The sequence below is a fragment of the Amphiprion ocellaris genome, chromosome 14 (assembly GCF_022539595.1).
Source record: "Amphiprion ocellaris isolate individual 3 ecotype Okinawa chromosome 14, ASM2253959v1, whole genome shotgun sequence".
Taxonomy (NCBI): Eukaryota; Metazoa; Chordata; class Actinopteri; family Pomacentridae; genus Amphiprion; species Amphiprion ocellaris.
In genome coordinates, this window is record NC_072779.1 from 6,962,708 (window position 1) to 6,980,184 (window position 17,477).

Consider the following 17,477-nt stretch of genomic DNA (forward strand, 5'->3'; position numbering starts at 1 on the left):
ACTGGGAACCCAAGCACAGACTCTGTTCATTGTCAGCAGCTGTCTTTGTGGCACGACATCGTTACATGAAGTAAACACTATGTAAGAAGAGACTACGATTGGAAACTAATTTGCTGCTGCAAACGTGATGCATCACACTTCAATTAGCAGCACCTATCTGCCATGATTATCTCAACTTAATAAAAAGATGTACTGTCACACATTAACTGATGTCGATGGAGTTGGTGTCACGTGTTGACGCGATTTAACAATACATTTCTTTTTTATTAAATGAATACATCTGCAGTCTAGGCAGAGATTTGTTATTGTGTTATATGCTTCATAAAAACAGTGAAGACTGCAAAAGCTGACGTGTGGCATTTATAGGCAATAACTAACAAAAAAGTGAAATTTAGTTGTTTCCAATTCAAATATTTGTCCACAAAATGCTCAGACTGCATTGTCCATGCCCTGTGCATTTGTTTGGACATTGAAAAGAGGGTTACATAATTTCTAATCGTGCAAAACGTTGTTTTCAGGAGAAATCAACACTGCAGGAAGGGACCTCTTTGAAAGTTTAATGAGTTTCCTTCAATTTTAATATTACGCAACTTTTGTTCTCACATGCAAGAGTAAAATGAAGAATTCACATCAGTTGCTTCTGGCACTCTGTGCACTCTCACGCCATGAAAATAAAACAACACTCCTTTAAACATATCCATATATATTTTATTCTCAATACGGCAAAATACAAAGAATATTCAGGACAGACTCTCATTAGTCACAATTAATACTCACTTCACAAGAATGCTTTTAAATTACATAACCTAAGTTTGAAGATCAAACTCAATGAGTACCTTTAATCATATTGCATCCATCATATATAGTATCTCTATCATCAGTTCTCTTAAAACTAATCCAATTTAGATTATTGTACATAGTGTATGCTGCTGGTCTCACATTTTGAGACGACTTTTTAGAAAAAGGTGTTATACAACATACTGTATAAACTGCTACAACTGTTTTGACGTGTAGAGAAATACCTCTGTTTCAAAAGACATGTTGGACCAATTGTTCAAAAGGGACACACAGTAAATACGCCTCTCTCTGAGGAAGAAACAGACATGGTTTTACATAACAGACTGTACATGCCATCCATCCGTCCCATGAGATCAACAATATACATTTCATGAAAAGTACACAGCTCCATATCAAATACAGAGAAACACAAAATATTTGCACTTGGATCTAGAGACATTAATGATTATGTGGCGACCGTGATACTGAGAGACGGTGAAGCAGAAGACAAAGTATACGAGCACAGTAAGAAAAGACTGAGAAATCAATTTGATATACAGTGTTAACAGACTGGGATGTCGTCTGTAACTTGGAAGAAGAAAGGAACATAAAAGCCCACAGAGGAAGAAAAAAATGTGCATAAAGTATCTCACAAGTATATTTACAGCATTTTTAAATTTAATAAAAATGTCGACCTGTAGTAGAAATTCACCCTTAAAGAAATGTTATATTTACAATTTGTACATTTGTATTTAAATAGAAACATGCAAGTGTTAACATCTTCCTACTGAATGTCAAAAAAACTCATCTTACCCTGGATTCTTTCAAGTTAGAATTAATAATTACTACTTACAATGAAATCTCATCATGAACAACTCCAATACATTTACATCTTCCTATTTCATAAAATGGTACTCCTTTAAAAAGGCAAAATAGAAAAAAACATTAAGCAAAGGGGCAGAAAAATAAATAAGTGTGAGTAGCAAACCGTTAAAAATTATTCTAATGCTAATTTTTTTTAAATTTTTTTAAACATTTGACTACAAGATAGTGTAGGGAACACAAGGCGCGGACCTGTACTTACAAAGTGTACCAGTGTATGAAGACATTGACTGGGCTGGCAAAACCCACAGAGGAATTCCTATGAGAAAAGTGGCCTCCAGCTTTAAGTACAAAATGGCTCAAGCCATCTGTGTTTGGTTATAAAAACAGATTTATATACACATGTATACTAAACCAGTACACAAAATTGCAAAAGCTAAAGGCATTGGACACTTGAGTTTAACAGGTTTCTTACTGAGGCGGAAAAAAAATGAAGTGGGGAAAAAAATCCCAAGCCTAAAAATTAAACTTTTTCCACAGAAACAGATCTCTCTTGCTCTTTTTTTTTTTTTTTTTAAATTTTCATGTTTTGTAAAAATCCTGCATAGATTAAAATAATACCTCCTCTGACTATCTCTTTTTCAAGTGTAAGAGAAAATAACAGTATCCCCTTCTACAAAAAAGGCCAGGGAGCCAGTGAAGGAAAGGAAGATACAAGACACAACAAAAAAGGTAAAACCTGGGCCAAATAGTAATGTATTTTGTCTTGACATTAATTATATCGAATTTTAAATAGAAGAATAGAACGAGGAAGTCAACATCTGTCTTACATGTTCTGGCACTTTTTAGTCCAAACTCTGCATCAGCTACAACAAAATCTGCTTTACAGGAATACCGTTTGGCCCAGGCTTTAATATTTCCAGCATGTTTTAGTAGGAAGTGGGCTTAAAACAACCGGAAAAAGAAGACAGTTCTTCATGTCAGTGACAATTACCAAACACCCAACATCTTCATTTAAAACCGCTGCCATGGCCGTGCACATCTGGCTTGCTGACAGCCAAACATTTTAAAAAAACAAAAACAAATGTTTGTATCTGGACAGCTGGCGTACACAGTCACTGTCATCTCTGCTCTGCCTGCTGAACCATCGACTTTCTTGGAATACAACATGATTATGGTTTTAAAAAATTAAATAGGAACAATTTCATATACAAATACTTCTTATAACCCCTGTTGCAACCCTGTTTTAAACTTATGCATTTGACAAGTTATACTTTTGCTTGGCTAGAAAAAAAAAAAAAAACTGCTCGATACATAAATAAAATCTATATTGGTCATTATACTTTTAATTTGAGATATATAATCATAGATTTAAAACTCTTTGCTGTATAAATGCAACACTGCTAATCTGCCATCGCTAATGAGTTTGCTTCTCTACAGAACATCTTTTCTTTCAGGTAAATTTGATTTTGTTGTGCCAAATTATGTTAACTCATGCCTGCCGTGTAAATAACTGCATTGTATGTGTGGACACAATCCTCAATACTTAAGACAGTCCCTGTTGCTTCTTAGAAAAATACACTCTGGGCAAACAAAGGAATCAAAACAAGAATAACTGTCTCGAAATTATCCTTCCTCGAGGAAATTTATCAATGAACAATGGAGCTACAGGACTAACTCTGAAGGTCCAAAGAGGCAGAAAATTTGTGATCAATTTTAGTCAGGCAGAGAGTCCAATATCCCCGCTAGTGATGCCTCGAGGCCATGATGCGCATTAGTGGGACCCAAGTGTTTTAAAGAGAAAATCAAGAGAACTGATCAACATTTCATTTGCTAGCAGAGCCGAGGAGAAGTTCATGATTCTTTAAAATAAACGTACACTGTTCTTAACTAATACACTGATCAGTAGAACTCCTAAGAGAGCATTTATAAATACGTGTCAGAAGCATTGATCTGCTGTGCACAGTAGCCCTTCCTATAGTCCTTAAATCTTGTGGGCCAAGATTGTCCTCTAGTGCCTAGAGACTTTGAAGAAAGATGAATTGGATGGTAGCTTAATTTGTGGTGACCAACACCATTTTTGTTGTAAGATGTTTTAAGAAGATTCGATTTGAAAAAAAAAGTCACAACTGCAATAAAAACATAATTATTGCCAGCTTCCATTAACTGCTAAATGTTTAAAATACATAAGATAACAACTGTTGCTATAGCAAAAAAGACAAAAAGAATAATTTAATCGGATATGACCGGTGACCGTTTTCCTGTAGCTCACATACAAGGCACAAAAATGATAAAGAGAAACCTTCATTTTAAAGCACCTTTGGTGTTTATGGGAGGTACTTTGGTGAGACAAAGTAAAACAAAAAGTTAAAAGCCAAAGTAGCATATAAACCAAACCCCAGTTTTAGTGTATTCATAATAAATAATTCACCCAGCGCTTCCATGCCAAGGAGATAAAAACATGGCCTTCGAGGGTTTTGTAAGAGTGCCGATAAACGAAGCCGGGCGATAAGCTCTTTTGATTCCTGCTGCAGTTTCGATGCTGCTCCCTGTGTGGTGCGGTCGAAGGTGTGAGATGTTCTAAATTGCTCAGTGTTTTTGGCAAGCTGGTGTAGAAAAATGGACACAGTGTTGGCGATATGTCTGAGAAGTTCATCACGTGTGTGTGTACATGGAGGACCAGAGGTGGACTGTGTGTGTGTGTGTGTGTGTGTGTGTGTGTGGGTGCATACAGTACGTAGTTGTTTGTGTGTCTGTCTGCTCTGAGGGCATGCGTGTGTGTGTCTTTGAGCACATGTTGCTGAACACAAGAGGCTGAGGTGTGGGTGTGTGGAAGCAGCGTGCAGGAAGTCAGTCCTCGCTAGGGAATAAGTTTAGCATCCAGACGCAGCCAGTGGAGGCCCTGCCGTGTGTAACGCACCAGTTCTGTCATGCTGCTGGTGTTGAAGATCAGAGGACCCATCACTTTGTCCAACTCCAAGAAGAAGTCTGGGGAAACACAGACACGGAGAAAGGGCACCACGTCAGTACAGAAGCCAGTGATTGAGCGTTTAGTTCAGGGGTCTAGAGGTCCAGTCAGAGAAAATGTATTAAAGCAAAGATCCGGAATGTCATAATTTATAACTTGAATTACTGTGATATATGTTGGTGTAACCTAGTTGTTTTATTAGCATCTGCATGTAATCAATAACTGACCATCAAATCAAATAAATTCAGAACAGTTCAAAAACATTTTGACAATATTTATGAATAAATAACTTGTGATTCAACTGTACATCTTAAAATAAAGTGCAGAACTTAAAAAAATAATGACTGAACAACCTGAGCCAAAGTCTACATATCTTTAACAACACCTAAATCTCCAAAAATTTTAACTATTGAACAGTTTTTTTCCTGTCTTATATCACGCCCTTACATCCCTGCTACTTAAAGGGAGAACTGAGCTGCAGTTTGTCCTACCAGTATTTTGAATCGTGGCCTGAACGGTGTCAGGGCCGTTCTCAAACACATTTAGAGCTCATTGGTGAGTTTGGAACGATATTTAGTTTTGATTATGTTCATAGTTGAGAAAGCTGCTTCACAGCTGTATGTTGAGCCAAACACGGTCAGCATGTGACCACAGTCTGTCCTCTCGTCTGTCCCTCGCCTCTCAACTGTTTTCTGAATGCAGAGCTGTGATGTTTAGCGCCTGCAGTGCAGAGACTTCATTGGCAGAGTAGTGTCATGTGGGATGGCTGAACTCGTATGTAATTGCTCTATGTGTTTCCTGAGCTGATAATATGCCGTAAACAGTGAAAAAGCTGCTCTGGTAAAATAGAAGCGACCTTTCAAATTTAAAATCCCGTTAGAATTTATTGAGTACAGGTTCGGGTCCATATAAGACGGCGTCTGGGTCCGCCATTTAGTGACCCATGGTTTAGTCAATAAAATGTTGGAAAATAGCTAAAAATACAAATGTGAGGTCTAAAAATTGTCTGTTATGACCAAACTATTTACAGTGATTGTAAAATCAGAACATTTTCACAAACTGAGGAGTTAAAATCGGCATGTCAGTCAATTTCCAGTCAACTAATGAATCATTTATGCGCTGCATACAACGACTTCCTCAATCAGTTTAGTGCATCCTAGAATTTAAAAGCACTTTTAGTCTGTGCTAAAGTACATTTCTTGAGAATTTTCCTTTTTACTAGGGTACAATAAAGGGATGACAGAAAATGAGCGTAGAAAAAGTCACGCAAAGATTCTCTCCAGCTTGATTTCATCTGAGGATGTGATCGCATCTCAATGGTCTGCATCTTAATCTCCAAGATCATGTCGTGTTAGAAGTAATATTGATTATAAGTATAGGATACTGTGATGGTATCTGTAGAGCTTTTAATAGTCAAAACAAGATCGCTCTACTCAGTATGACAGCCTGCTACCAATTTAGAAATAAGATTTGTCCCAAACTGAGTTTTAACACTGCTAGTTAATATGTAACTTGATATTGTGGCAGTTGGTGCAGAGTTGTTAGGACATTCCTAAAGTAAACAGCTCAAGAAAAGTATGTTTTCTATCCTATTTGGATTTGCTTTTGAACATAGCTTTTCCATAACAGGTAAAAATAAATCATAAACAGAGAGTATGTGCCTGTTTAATGAATTCCTCAGTGATAAACATTTGGAGCTATGTCTTCAAAGGCTATCATAACAAAAGCCACACATTAATTTGTACCTTTCTGCTCCTTGGATAGCTGCTCGGCCTGGTCCCAGACCTCGGTGGCGTACAGGAAGTTGGAGGTGACCTGGACGTAGCTGGCAGCCATCTGGTGGATACGCTGAGGTATAGTCACAGACGAACTGGTGCTGCTGCTGCTGCTGACTGACGAGTAGCCACCCGCTGTACCCGGTGACAGTTTGGGAGACACTGGAGAGGGCATGCCTGCTGCCTTACTGCATTCAGAAACACAGACAGGTACACATGGTAATCAGTTTGCTGGTACTCTTATAAGGGAAATAGTCACATCTGTGACCACACAAAAGGGAAAAATAGCTATAATAAACTGGAAATCATCATCAATAGCAGTGTTTCTGCAACTGCTGCCCTGTGTAGCTCAACAACAAATAAAAAGAAAGGACAGCTAAGCAGGTTAAGAATCATTTCTTATGGCATTCTCAGACTTTCTTTCAACATTAAACACTCATGCTGGCAACTCAAATGTCTCCTTTACAATGACTTTGACTCTTCAAACAGCAAAGGAGGGCATGACTTACTTTCCCATTCCAGGAGAGGGGGCCTGGGTGTTACTCAGAGAGTTCTGACAAATGAAAAGAGAGGAAGAACATTATGTACACAGAGAGGAAGCAGGTTACTCATTCACCAGAGCAAACCACATTCATGGAATTTGATTGCATTTCTTTGGTTTAGAGGGTGTGCCAAGCAAAACTTGGTTCCACCGGCTTAGCCTTAAAAAGTACCTTTAAGTGTTCGGTGAGTGTTTTGGAGTATTTTAGAGCGCTGTCTTTCCTCAACTTGAATAACCGCAGGTAGAGAAGAGACTGGCATCGTAGGCTGGAAAGAGAAATGGATAAATATTGATTTGAAACTTGCAAAGAAGGCAGCAGAGACTAGAAATGTGTGGGTGGCTTAAACGCTTCATAAACAAACAGCCAGGATCAGCAAAAAGCCAGGTATGAGTGCTTGGAGTTGACAGACAGGAGAGCACCTTTACCACATCAGATGGAAATCTGTCACCCGATGTCAGAGAACACACTTACCAAAGCACAGCTAGCCTCTTGTCTGCTGAAGTAGCATCTGGGGCCATGTAGCTTTTTAACTTCATAGTGTATCTGAATGTACAGACAAAACACGTTTAAATTCTGAGAAAACCAACCATTATGTTTTAAACTTGAACAAAATGTATTTTTTCTGCTTAAAAGAGGACTCCACCAATTCCCACTTCAGTCTGTAACATCATACAGTTTGAAATAAGCATAAAAATCAATGCAGCATGATTTTAATTAACATTCCTCTTCCTTGTCAAAACATGGTGCTGACATTACCCACAATGTAACTCAACCACTTCACTCTGCATGAAGGTATGCTATGCAAGTAGTGGCTAATGTGGCCTTGAGCTGGCCGCCTGAAGCAGAGACGAGGAGTTTTCACATTTTGAAGTCTTTCATCTCAACCAAGTAATTTCAAAGGCACAAAAAGCTTTATACAGTGTTAATCATATGTGCAGCAGTATCCTCCTAGACCTGTAAACAGACTTCGAAGGGTAAAATTGATGGAGTTCTCCTTTAAATTGTTACTCTGTGACAGTGATGAATGTGTTCATGTTCGTCCTTACTTGATAAGCTCCACTGTTTCAGCATACATGGGGAAGGGAGACTTGGCCTCTTGGGCACTTTTCTCCAGGGCATTACCGCATTCAATAAAGGACACCACAGCATCCAGGTAGTAAATTGCCTTCTCAAAACGGTCCAACTGAAGGGAAAAAAAACAAAACAGAGACAGAGCAAAAATAGAATCAGTGTTGTTTAGTGATCGTGTACCAGTCAAATATTGGATTTCCTCGTCAGACTGTTAGAGCTGTAGAGAGCAAAACGCTGTTCACATGACATTCATTTGACAACCTGAGACATTGTATAACTGATGTGCTTGTATGAGGCTTGGTGTGGATTCCTCTTTTCATCACATTACTGCAGTTTGTTTGTGTCAGCCTTTGCACACCAGGTATACAAACAGAAAATTAAACGTTACTGCTAAAATTTTAAGCAATCGGACAAGTGCATTTGATTGTATCGCTACTATATTCTATCCTAGTGTTGTATTTTATTTATAAAAAATAAAAACAGCAAGAACAAAAAAAAAACAACATGATTTTAAGTGGGAATGTAACGCAGCAGGGAAGGATATTTCATAATACCCACGTAAGCAACTAACTGTAGACCTGCAGTTAAATATAGCCACCTGCCACCTGCTCATCTCACGGACCAGGTAACAAACCATGTGTTTTTTCTTCTGGTTTTTGGACGTCTTGCTCATAAAGTGAGAGCACAGAGAGACTGGAAACTGAACACAGGACAAATTTCCCAGTCAATACAGGGATTCCTCGACTTATGTCAGAGTTCTGTTCCTATTGATCTACACAAGTCAATCTTCACCGTAATTTGGAACTCCGACGAAAATGTAAATAAAGCTGTTAGGTTAAATTAAAGTAAAGTCTCACTCATTCATCACAGAGGGTCACTACAATAGGTTCAATTCAATTCAATTCAATTTTATTTATATAGTGCCAATTACAGTCAAACTGTCTCAAGACGCTTTACAGAACCCATATGCCTGAACCCCCAGAGCAAGACAGTGGCAAGGAAAACATCCTTTTAACAGGAAAAAAACCTCAAGCAGAACCCGGCTCTAATGTGGTGGGACCCATCTGCTGCTGGCCGGGCGGGTTGATAGGGACAGAAGAGGTAGAGAGGTAGCACAGTTTTTACAGCTTGACCGATGTTCATCTGTGTTTCGCCCTGTTCGAGCATTTTATTCCATCTAATTTCACTTCCACAGAGACGGCTTTCCTTTTCTTCGAAGCACTGCCATCAGAAGAGTCTGACTTACGCTTGGGAGCCATAATGAAGGGCAAAAAGTTAGCAAATGTAGGACAACCCAAGGTGGCGTACAACTGGCGAATGTAAACAAAGCTGTCTGTAAGTGCCGCATCACGACGCATTCGTCCACTCTGCTCGTCAGCTAGTTCCACCTAACGGCAAAACACCATAGGTCGATGACGTTGTAAACTGAGGACCCCCTGTACTATAAATACTGTACAGTCAAAACATATAAGCTGTGTTCCTGTAGTATTAAGCTTCATTTAAAGTATCACCAGGATGTTCTTTCACATTCACGTGTAGACCTTGTTGTTTAACAGTCCTCTCCTTTCACTGCTTTGCATGCAACAAATGACACCACTGCATCTCAGTTACACCAGTAAATAGCGATTGAGGTTTTGCTCTTACCAGTGCATCTGCATTGTGTTTAAGCTTCTTGGCCTCCTGTAAGTAGTGATCTGCTGAATGGACCCTGAAACAAAAATTATTAGCAGGTCAAACCAATCTCATTACCTCTGAAAGAAGCACAATAATTTAACAGAAACACCGTGTCACGACTCACTTTCTACATAAATCTCCTCTAAGCACAGAAACATTAAAGCGCACATAAAAACATTCTCTAAACTCCCTAAATATCTTGTCTACCATTAAATCAAACTGAAACAAAAGATGCAAAAATAAGAAGCAAGACTATGTTGCTTCTTACCACAGCATGAAAAGGACAGAGATTCCCAGCAGAGTGCCTTTTAAAATGGAAATTTACATAATCTTTCTGGCATGCAGGCACATCTATTCATGACCTCCCCAACCTCCTACAGCTTTATGCATCAAAGGCAACCCTAGATCCCCACAGCAGTTCTTTCTCTGTGTCCCGCTGAGGGGTTATCCACAGTGGAAACAGCTCCTCTTACCTGTCCTCAAACACCAGCTTAGATCTCTGAGACTTGGAGCCGTCCGTGGAGAGCGGAGGCACAGCCAGCTGGTTATCACAGCCCTTTGAGGATTTCTCCTGCAGAAAAGGCACGAGAGAGGGAATAAAGTTTCAAGAAAAAAAGAGGCTAGTTTTTTGAAGTAAATGACAAAATGGAGAAAAAGGTGAGCGTAAAGTCAGGAGCTGGAAATGTATTGCGTTCTGTGGATGCAATATACATGCTCAAATATAACAGAACACAATTTCTGTGAGTAGCAGCTGGTTATGCAGAGGGTCTAAATGCATGATTTGTGACTGGAATTATATCAAAAACATGCATCCCGTAACATTTTGCCAAATATGTGCATAAAGTACATTCCCTCCCATCAATCAAGCTATATTTTCATTCGCTCTCCCTCTTCCCACAGCAACAACTTTTTTTTCCCCCTCTCTCCATGCTTGTTTTGTTATTGAAGTTCCTCGAGGGGAACATAATGGCACAGTTGGTGAGATCAAAGTTTGCACTCACGCTTCACAGTATCCACAATGTTTGCCAGGTATTCACACAGACAGCAAATGCCTGGTGATAAGGTTACTCACACCCACCTTGCCATCACGTGTGCTGCGTCCCTTGTCCTCTCCTTTTCTGTGTTTGGAGGTGGAGCTGCCCTTGGCGCTGTGACTCCCCTCTTTTCCGCTTCCCGTCCCGCTGGACAGCGAGGTGGAGGACTGGCTGACTGTCCTCTTCCGACTCAGATGCTCTGCCTTCGGTGTCCGCTGCGCGACTGACATGGAAGGAGAAGGGACCGGCTCCTCTTTCTTTTCCAAAGACCTCTTGGACCTGGCAGGATTTCAGTCCCCATTAGATTACGTGTACTTTTGCATCATTTAAATGGACCTGCTTTGGCAGTAGCAGTGCTGCTACTCAATACAATAAAATATTAACATTCAAAGATTAAATATTAACATTCCAGGTAATCTAAAAGAACACAGCAGACATGTAGAATAAAGGTGAACAGGTGCAGCTTGAAGAGGCGGAGATGTAATAAATTTGCCATGTCGCTGAGCTTTTATGTTTTGACATTATGATGCTGCTCATTAGAGTTTATTGGGTTTATTTTGTGAATTCGAAGATTAGTGGAACAGACATCTGGCAAGCTTCATTTTGCCTAAGCAAAGGGAAGCACTATTGTTGCACCAAGAGTGCCAAGTGTTCCTGGAGTGCAGGGGGTTTACTGTGAATGATAATCAGGACAAAGAAGAAGACGAATACTCACTCTTTGCTGCTGTTTTTATGGTGAGATAGAGACTTGTCCTCTAGTTTGCAGCGCTTGCTCACTGGCTTGGTGCCTTCCTCGTCGTTCTAAAGAAAAAAAAAAAATTAAAAGTAAAACACATTAAAAGAATAGTCAGATTTATTGGTTGGTTAACCATCTCTGATTTATTCTAAATTAAAACCTAGCAGTACAGTACACCACTCTGCACTTAACATTTTTTCTAAGCCACTGTTAAACCCAAAGATATCCTGTCACTTAGATTTTAATTTTCTTCCTCTGTTGTTTCATGGCTATGATTTTAAAAAAAAAAGCACAATCATCTACTGGCAGAAAATCCAGGTCTGGATCTCTACCAAAATGTAATCAATTGTTCCTTGGCTTGAAAGCACTTTCTAGCTTTAATGGAAATCTGGTTGTAGGGGTATTATAAGAGATATTACGCTGAAAAAGGGACACTCAGAGAAGTTCTTACATTTTACTCTGCTTGAAGGGAGAAATAAAATCAAATGGAATGTATTTAACAGAAAAAAAAGACAGAAACGTCCTCTACCTTGTGTTTCCTCTTGGCCTTGCTTGAGCTTTTTTCAGAGCTCTGCTTGCTGAAGTCTTTGCTGTCTCTGTCTTGAGAGTCGTCCCTCTCCACTTTTATCTCAAGGTCCTCGTAGGGCCGCCCTGGGATCCGAGACAGCAAGCTGAGATCTATAGGAAATGGGAAGGGAAGGGAAGGGTAGAGCATGCTTTAATTTGGTCCAAAGTAAAGAAAACCTTGAGTGGAGCATGGACTCCAGCCAGAAAACACAAAGTGAGAATTTGTATTACATTACTGTGAGGCTTATGAGCAATTTCGACTAACCTATCTTAACTAGCAAAACCTGCTGCTGAGGTTGCCTTGCAGGGTAGCGCTCCTCTGGGTCACTGAGTGGAGATAACAACTCTTTCTCTTCCATTGGAGAAAACACACACACGGGGGTCCTGATGCTCTCTCCGTATTTTGGTGTCTGTGATGACGATGGGATGCTGTCATTCTCCTCAGAGTCTGACGATGAAGAGTCTGTATCAACAAATTCTCGAGACTTCTGGGAAGTCTTAGTGGGTGCCTTGGCCTTGCGTTTTTCTGTGGTGTTGGTGGGGAGGGCGGCTGCGGTGGGCCGCGGTGAGGATTTGGGCTCTTTTTTGATGCTTGGTTTGCGAGAACCCTTGGTGGCAGCTTTTGGCCGATGAGGAGGTATCTCTGGAGCCGGCTCGCTCTCCACCCTCAGACCTCCCTTGGGTTCTTCCACGACAGGAGGCTTCTCGGATTTTTTAGGTTGTTTTTTACCCACACGGATTCGCGGGTTTACACCACCTTCGCTCTGGGCGGGGGATTTTTGTCGGCCACGGCCACCCTCTGCACCCTTTTGTGCTGCCCGTAGGTCCCTGCTTGGGGTGGGTGCTGCAGAGTCTTTTGAGCCCCCTCCCTGGCTACCATAGCCACGCCCTGAGCTGTTATCTCTGCCCTCTTTCTTGCACTTGGGTGGAACATTGTTGTTGTCCACTGGAGAAGCAGGGGAGAACTGCTTAGTCTTCTTGAACCAGTTGTCCAGCTGCCACTTGTTGGCCATGGGTTGTTCAGGCTGAAGGCAAAGGAAAACACACAGAATTAAGCAACTGAGTTATTGAGGGAAAATTATGTTTTTGTACAACATAAACCTTACTCAAACATAGAAGATAATCTTAAAAATCTTTATACCAGAAGTAAGAGCAGTTAATGTCTTATGAGTCCAAAATATTGTTCGACAGAGTTTGTAGCAGTTTGTGCCATTGTGGAAACTGGTTGATTCAATCAATATTAAGTAGCACTACAGCTCTATACAAAGTTATGGTTAAATGATTACTTCAGGAGAGGCAGGTCGGGGATGCTCGTTGGCTTCGCTGTCGGTCGTGCTGCTTTCGCTCTCGCTGTCAGAGCCCGAGCTGCTCTCTGAGCCACTGTGGCTACTGGAGTCATCCCTCGATTGCTCGGCTGCTTCACTGTTATTGCTGTGGTTAGACAGGAGAAAGTCAAAGTGCGTTAAATTACGTGCCAAAGATGTAGAGCACACATTCAATTATGTTTTACACAGGGATACGTAGTAATAACTGCATCATTCTTGTTAACAATTACATGTTTTCTCTCTCAAAGTTAGAAGGAAATCGCTCAATGTCCATGTGATTTGTAAAGACCAATATGATGATATTTTCAAGGACACTTTGTAGGATTGCGAAGGATTTTTCAGTGACATATCAGCAAAAGGAAGATGTTTGACAATGCATTCTTTTATGAAAGGCAGCATTTAAAGCACTGTTTGTCTTTCTTTGGCATGTTTCTACTCCTTAGCTTTTATCATTGCTAAAATACTATGCTTTACTTTTACATTTTACTTCACTGTGCCACTGAGCGGGTGACTCCAGTCTAATTTCCAAGGCCACATAGCATAGGACAAAAAATGACAGAAAGTACAAAAAGCTACTGAAGTTGTGCCTCACTTTTTTCCTAGAAAAAGAATTTGATATGACAAACACCTCTAAATATAATGCAAGGCAATATAAAATCACTCTGGCCTCAAAGCTTTAACTTGAATCACTTAAATCCCTCTGACAATCGCAGTAAAAATTCACCATTCAAACATCATAAAAGTACATTTTCACTGCTCTGTGCATTACCTTGCTGATGTGTTTCTTGAGGCATTCTTGGCAGAGTCCTGTTCTCCATCACTGTCCTCGCTGCTGCTCAGCTTCAGGTCATCTTCCAGCATACTGAGTAAATAAAAGAAAATTTAATCTTTGTTTTCTATTTAAGGCAGTGTAATTGCAGCAGATCGGGCCTGCTTGGATTACTTTGGGTTTCCTGGTCCTTCATAAATACTAGGTTTTGTATGCTGTGTTGTCAATTTACACTAGTAAACAAAAAATGTGCCCCTATGTTGAAAAAAAAAAAGAGGTAAAGACACCAAAGTTAAGCACTTACGTGGGCTGGTCATCGCAAGCTTTGGGCTGGTGGCTGCTGGAGCTTTTGGACGAACTGCCTCGTTCTGTAACACACACAAAAACGACACATAAATATACTTACATAAGAGATATAGCAAAAATTAATGAATCATCTTTTGTAATTTTGGTGCTATACTTACTATGTCCACTTGGAAAAGGGTGAGAGTCCTGAGGTTAAAAAACAACAAAAAGAAACAACTTATTTTCAAGAACTCGTTTCTTTTTTTTTTTTATCCTATACCATAAATCTTGTCTGTCAAATATGATAACATTTAATATTTACCACCAAGCTCAGTTAAAAAAAAAAATCCTTGAACCATCAAACAGTTAATCAACAAAAATTGCTTGTTTTCTTTTTAAAGTCACAACCATACAAGGTTTCTCTGGATTGATTGCATGCGTTATGTAAAGTTTATTTGCACCAAACAAAGGTGATAAACAAATAATTATGCCTTATTAATTCCTCAAGGCACATCATTATTTAAATTAAACAGTTAACGCAGTCATCGGTGCAACGCTGACCTTGGTTGGGAATGGAAACTTGGAGGGTTCTGTTTTGCAGGGGGTGTGGATCGCAGTCAGCGGAGGGGGCCACGACTGAGTCATTTCCTGAATTAAAAGAGAAAAAACACACACGCAGAGCGAAAAAAATGTACAAATTAGATGTAAAGTGTGAGTCATGTAAAATGTTCCCTAAGTTATATGAATCAGTCGTCTTTTCTCTAAACACTCGCGATGACCTGTTGGCCTGACAGACCGAGCGTTTAACAGAATACAATTACGTACGTACCTTCAGAATTTCGTCGACACAGTTTGCATCTCCAGATCCCTAAAGACACAAACACCATGCTTAGCAGATGTGTTCATAAACAACCAGATCTCTGTACAACAGGTGAGAGGTGGTTTCCATTTTAAGCATCATGAGTCATCCTATATGGATTTTATGAGGCCTAGGAGTTCATTCAGTTCACATGAAAAACACTGAGGTCATTCAATGTGGTTATTAAGGCATCATAATCATAGTATATGTTTCAAACATCAATGCCACTTTGTCACAGTTAGCTTGTAAAATCTACATGCAATTTATATGAAGAAAAATAGATTCGGTCTGTCCTAAAAGAGTCGCGTGGCCCCTATAAACACTGAAACAGGCTATGTTTGCTGTAATCATTCCACATGTTTACATTGGCTATTAAGAGGTCCCTTTCTAATGCACACACAGTGTAAGTGATGAGGGGCAAAACACAGCCCAACTCCTGTGAAAAAATACATCCAGCAGTTCAACCAAAGCTAACACGACACTTAAGCAGTCTGTTGGTTGTTTTGGTAAAACAGGAAATTTTGGACTAGAAAAGACAGACTTGAGATACTTCATTTCACTAAATAAAATTAGTTACAATTGCTTCAAATAAGTTTTAGAACTTTACAAAAAGGATTGACACTTTTGTCCCTCAACACCCATATTGTGACAAATATCTACAGGATCAATAGGAAAAGAAAGAATGATCACAGCAAGTAAGACCTGCTCATGCAAAAAGAGCCACTGACTTAAGAGAGACTTCACAAATGTAAACCTGATGCTTAAGTGCCAAAAAACACACAGAACACACATTGAGTGAAGAACATAAATTGCGGGGTTCAGATTAAACTACTGATAGAGAGAGATTAAAGGCCTGTCGATCAATCAAGCCTTACCTCTACAGGTTGTGAGGGGATCTTGAGTTTAGACAGTGAGGCCTTGCCGTTGGACTTCATCTCTCCCATGGTGCTGCTGTGCGACTGTCCACTGTAGCTTTCTGCTTGCGAGCTCTTAGGTTCTGCCGTTTCCTGGCCATCCATAGGCCGCACATAGGCTGTGGGTTTTTGCAGCATGGAGCCGGGCTTGGACATAAGAGACGGGGGAAAGGCCTGACTTGAGTGCTGTCCACTGGGGAAGGAGGTATGAACCCGTGAGGGTGAGTCCCAGTTGGCTTCTCTGTCTCGTGGAGACTTAGAGCGGTAGCGCTCCTTGTTGTGATGCTGCTCGGCTGACAAGGAGCTCCGCGGGTGGCCGCTGGAGGAACTCAGAGAGCCCTTGGCCGGACTCGATGTGTGTGACTTTGAGTGCTCTGACCCTCCACTGTGTTTACTTGACTTCTTTTCCCGCACCTCCCCTCTTTGGCTACTGTTGCTGCTGCCGCTACTGCCGCCGTTGCTCCTCTGGCTGCTGTGGCCACCCTGGAGTCCTGAGCGTTTCTGGGACTGGGATGAAGATCCGCCCGCTGCAGGGCCAACAGGAGTCCACTTATTTGTCTGGCTGCTGCCACCACTACCACCACGCTGGTCCCCAAACAAAGGTGGGCCCGATTTCTCCTCAGACGAAGATGAGCTGTTAGAAGGTTTTATCTTTGAAAATGTGTCACCAATGGGTTCTTTCATCTCGTCGTAATTGCCCAGCATGCTCTGAATACGGCTCGACAGTTTATCTTCCTTGCTGGACTAAAGTAAGAAACATAGAATGGAGGAGGAGGAGGTGGGGCAAAATAAATGTGAGAGAAATTAACAGAGGGAAAGCAGAGAAAAGAGACAAGGGGAGAAAAAAAATTATGATTATGAACAGTTCAACACCAGTTATATTTTTCCCATTAAAAACAATGAAGATGCTAAAAGCATCACTTATTCACAGAAACACAAATCAATCAAAATAAGAACAGAAATTCTGGTTTTCATCCAACACATAAAATACACCAATTTCAGCCTAATCTGTTATGTCACCATTTTCACATTTAAAATAACTGACCATAGAGACAACATTCAATTGACCATAGCGAGAGGCCGAATCAGCCAATTACAAAGTTAGCTTGTTCAAACTGAGCCCAGATCAATCCAAACCCATCTGTGAACACAGATAAGGGTCGGACCACAGTTTCAACACAGAGGTTAATCAGTCACTTTGAGGCCGCGGGTTCCAGTCGACCTGCTCGCAATCAGTCCGTGACAGAAGTCTGTGCAGAGTATCCAGTTTCACATGCGGCCTCGCACCTCTGTTTTGTTTGACAGATTCACACTGAGAGTGAGGAAACACAAGCCGTTATCTGCAGCAGGAAATGTAAC

At 40.5% G+C, this 17,477-nt stretch overlaps 1 protein-coding gene across 2 annotated transcripts in view; it reads right to left on the bottom strand.

The window, feature by feature from the left end:
* Positions 1-686: 686 nt before the first annotated feature.
* aff4 (AF4/FMR2 family, member 4) overlaps positions 687-17,477 on the bottom strand; it is a 32,818-nt gene continuing 16,027 nt past the window's right edge. For both annotated transcript variants that reach the window (XM_023286858.3, XM_023286857.3), the window contains exons 3-21: positions 16,080-16,862; positions 15,175-15,213; positions 14,907-14,993; positions 14,525-14,552; positions 14,365-14,428; positions 14,061-14,153; positions 13,253-13,397; positions 12,232-12,991; positions 11,929-12,077; positions 11,379-11,464; positions 10,708-10,942; positions 10,103-10,200; positions 9,600-9,663; positions 7,931-8,067; positions 7,356-7,427; positions 7,056-7,149; positions 6,852-6,895; positions 6,313-6,530; positions 687-4,587 (exon numbers count right to left, since the gene is read on the bottom strand). In XM_023286858.3, coding sequence (XP_023142626.2) covers positions 4,460-4,587; positions 6,313-6,530; positions 6,852-6,895; positions 7,056-7,149; positions 7,356-7,427; positions 7,931-8,067; positions 9,600-9,663; positions 10,103-10,200; positions 10,708-10,942; positions 11,379-11,464; positions 11,929-12,077; positions 12,232-12,991; positions 13,253-13,397; positions 14,061-14,153; positions 14,365-14,428; positions 14,525-14,552; positions 14,907-14,993; positions 15,175-15,213; positions 16,080-16,862 — 3,324 coding nt within the window. In that variant the 3' untranslated portion in view covers positions 687-4,459. The remainder of the gene's footprint in view (positions 4,588-6,312; positions 6,531-6,851; positions 6,896-7,055; positions 7,150-7,355; positions 7,428-7,930; positions 8,068-9,599; positions 9,664-10,102; positions 10,201-10,707; positions 10,943-11,378; positions 11,465-11,928; positions 12,078-12,231; positions 12,992-13,252; positions 13,398-14,060; positions 14,154-14,364; positions 14,429-14,524; positions 14,553-14,906; positions 14,994-15,174; positions 15,214-16,079; positions 16,863-17,477) is intronic.